This window comes from Solanum tuberosum, unplaced genomic scaffold (genome assembly GCF_000226075.1).
Source record: "Solanum tuberosum cultivar DM 1-3 516 R44 unplaced genomic scaffold, SolTub_3.0 scf00433, whole genome shotgun sequence".
In the NCBI taxonomy this organism is placed as follows: domain Eukaryota; kingdom Viridiplantae; phylum Streptophyta; class Magnoliopsida; order Solanales; family Solanaceae; genus Solanum; species Solanum tuberosum.
The window spans coordinates 224,887-226,977 of NW_006239356.1; the positions used below are offsets into that span (position 1 = coordinate 224,887).

At 30.6% G+C, this 2,091-nt stretch overlaps 1 protein-coding gene across 1 annotated transcript; it reads right to left on the bottom strand.

Annotated features, from left to right (window-relative positions):
• Window positions 1-254: 254 nt before the first annotated feature.
• On the bottom strand, window positions 255-1,765 carry LOC102581501 (uncharacterized). Its single transcript, XM_006363293.2, has 3 exons — window positions 1,132-1,765; window positions 722-797; window positions 255-632 (listed from the first exon to the last, which is right to left on the bottom strand). Exons 1-3 carry the CDS (start codon window positions 1,654-1,656, stop codon window positions 451-453), a joined length of 783 nt encoding a protein of 260 aa, XP_006363355.1. The 5' UTR covers window positions 1,657-1,765; the 3' UTR covers window positions 255-450.
• Window positions 1,766-2,091: the final 326 nt, after the last annotated feature.

Genomic DNA, 2,091 nt, shown 5'->3' on the forward strand with positions numbered 1-2,091 from the left:
ATCTGGAAAGTTGGTAAAAAAAAAAAAAAAAGACATTCCTAAAGACAAGCATGCCAGCCTTATAATTTTCAATAGTATACAAAAAGTAGGAGAGAAAAAAAAAAAAAAAATTCAAAGTCTTGATTGTTGTTTTTGTTTATTCCAAGATATTATTATCCTCACAGAACACAAGAGAACCAAACAAACTCTTTTAAACTTTCTATTTTTTTATTTTTTTTAAAATATAAACATTTAATTAAAAAGATACTAGTAAGTAAAACAAAACAATATTTACAAGCCCCACCACACATATAATAATGTATGAAATACACCATATTAACGACTAATTTTGAAATATTTAGTCATTAATTTAAACCAAAAAGAAAAAAGAAAGCACACTCGATCATCTGCATTATAGATATTTCAAAATTAATTCATAGTATTACATCAGTAATTTAAGAGCAATTTTCTTTAGATCATCGGAGAAGACCAGGACGAGGAGGAGGATGAAGACGAGGACGAAGAAGCTGTTGGAAATGGCCAAAATTGTGCATTTTTCACCTTAGAAACACTTGTCAATACTCCTAATGGTGTCACATCGCCGATGACTGTAACTTTTTTCGAAGCCAAATCGATATTAAATGATTTTACTCCTGCATAATTTAATACAAAAACATTAATTTATTTGGATAATATATAGCATATCCATAATTATACTAATAATACTATATAATTAACTTGCCTTCCATTCTGGAGATATGTTTTCTTACTTTCCCTTCACAACCTTTGCAATGGATTGACACCCTCAATTCCACAACCTGTCGAACATGCGACTAATAAAATTTAAATTTTATACACTGACAATCGATCTGTTTAAATTATATTTATCTAATTAGATCATAAGATAACTATAAGTGAATGCTTTATGATAAATATTAAATAATTGACAACTAATTTGCTATAATATGCTCATCGTGTGAATTTTTTTTCACACTAAATAAAGTTGTTAGCAACAAATTAAGAAATTAACTAAAATTTAAGTTCTATGCATTGCCCGTCCGTTTAAAAAATATTTACGCACTTAGGTTACTTATAAAATAAATCTTTTATAATAAGTATATAAACGGTAACCTGATAAAATTTATAACTAACCTGTTCACCAGGGCATGAACGAGTTGATTTATAGACACACAAATCAGTTGAATAAGCCGATGAAGGTTTATAGACCGGAGATTCGAGTAAACGAGTCGATGAAGATCGATACATGAGTCGTTCATTTGTGCTTTTAGCCCTTAAAGGTTTGCTAGGAATCAAAGCTTTTGATGTATCTCCAGATGATGATAAGAAATCTATAAATGGAGTATTAGTACTATCACTTAACAAGTACCTAGAAGAGTTACCTAAGTCAGTAACATCAGCTGAGCTTTTACGACGTAATTTTTCATCATGACTCTTTCGATTTTTATTTTGATGGTAGTAAGTTTTGGGATCGAATGGAAGTTGATGAGATGAACATGGGATTGGAGTTTTGATTTTTGGTGTACGAGGATCGCCTAATCGATCGATTTTACGATCAATTTGATGCCTAATGCCACGACGAACCATAGTATATTGATCCATACTTGAACATATGGCTGTGGAAGCAGGAGAAGCACAAAAAAGATCTATGGATTTCATTTTTTTGGGACCAAGAAGATGATGAAAATAATAAGCTAGTTATAATATAGCATAAGTTATACTAGGAAAAAAGATGGAAGGGAGAGTAGTATAGAAAAGATTTTTTTTTTCAAAATGAGGGAAGGGGGTGAACTTATAAAGTAGTGGTAGACTAGAGTAGGAGGTACGGAGCGAGTGTGTATGTTATGAATTCAGCAGAACTCAATAATTTTATTGATGATGATTCGAACTTTATATTGATTTAAAACTCAACAATATAGAAAAAAGGTAAAATTTTGAATTTATAAATTTTAAATTCTGACTATGGGGCGAAAAATAAGTAGAAAATAGGGAAAAAGAAAAAGATGGCAACTAAGGCCCCATAAGAATTGATGAATAATGTAGACCTTAGGGGACACAGGATTTATCTGGACCTTTAAAGTTGTGTCTGCATTT

What these genes read in the sequence shown, in the direction of transcription:
- LOC102581501 (XM_006363293.2), bottom strand. Translation starts at nt 1,656, where the DNA reads ATGAAATCCATAGATCTTTTTTGTGCTTCTCCTGCTTCCACAGCCATA. An exon ending in GTTCATGCCCTGGTGAACAG is followed by an intron (nt 798 to 1,131) that starts GTTAGTTATAAA and finishes CATGTTCGACAG; the next exon opens with GTTGTGGAATTGAGGGTGTC. An exon ending in ACATATCTCCAGAATGGAAG is followed by an intron (nt 633 to 721) that starts GCAAGTTAATTA and finishes TAAATTATGCAG; the next exon opens with GAGTAAAATCATTTAATATC.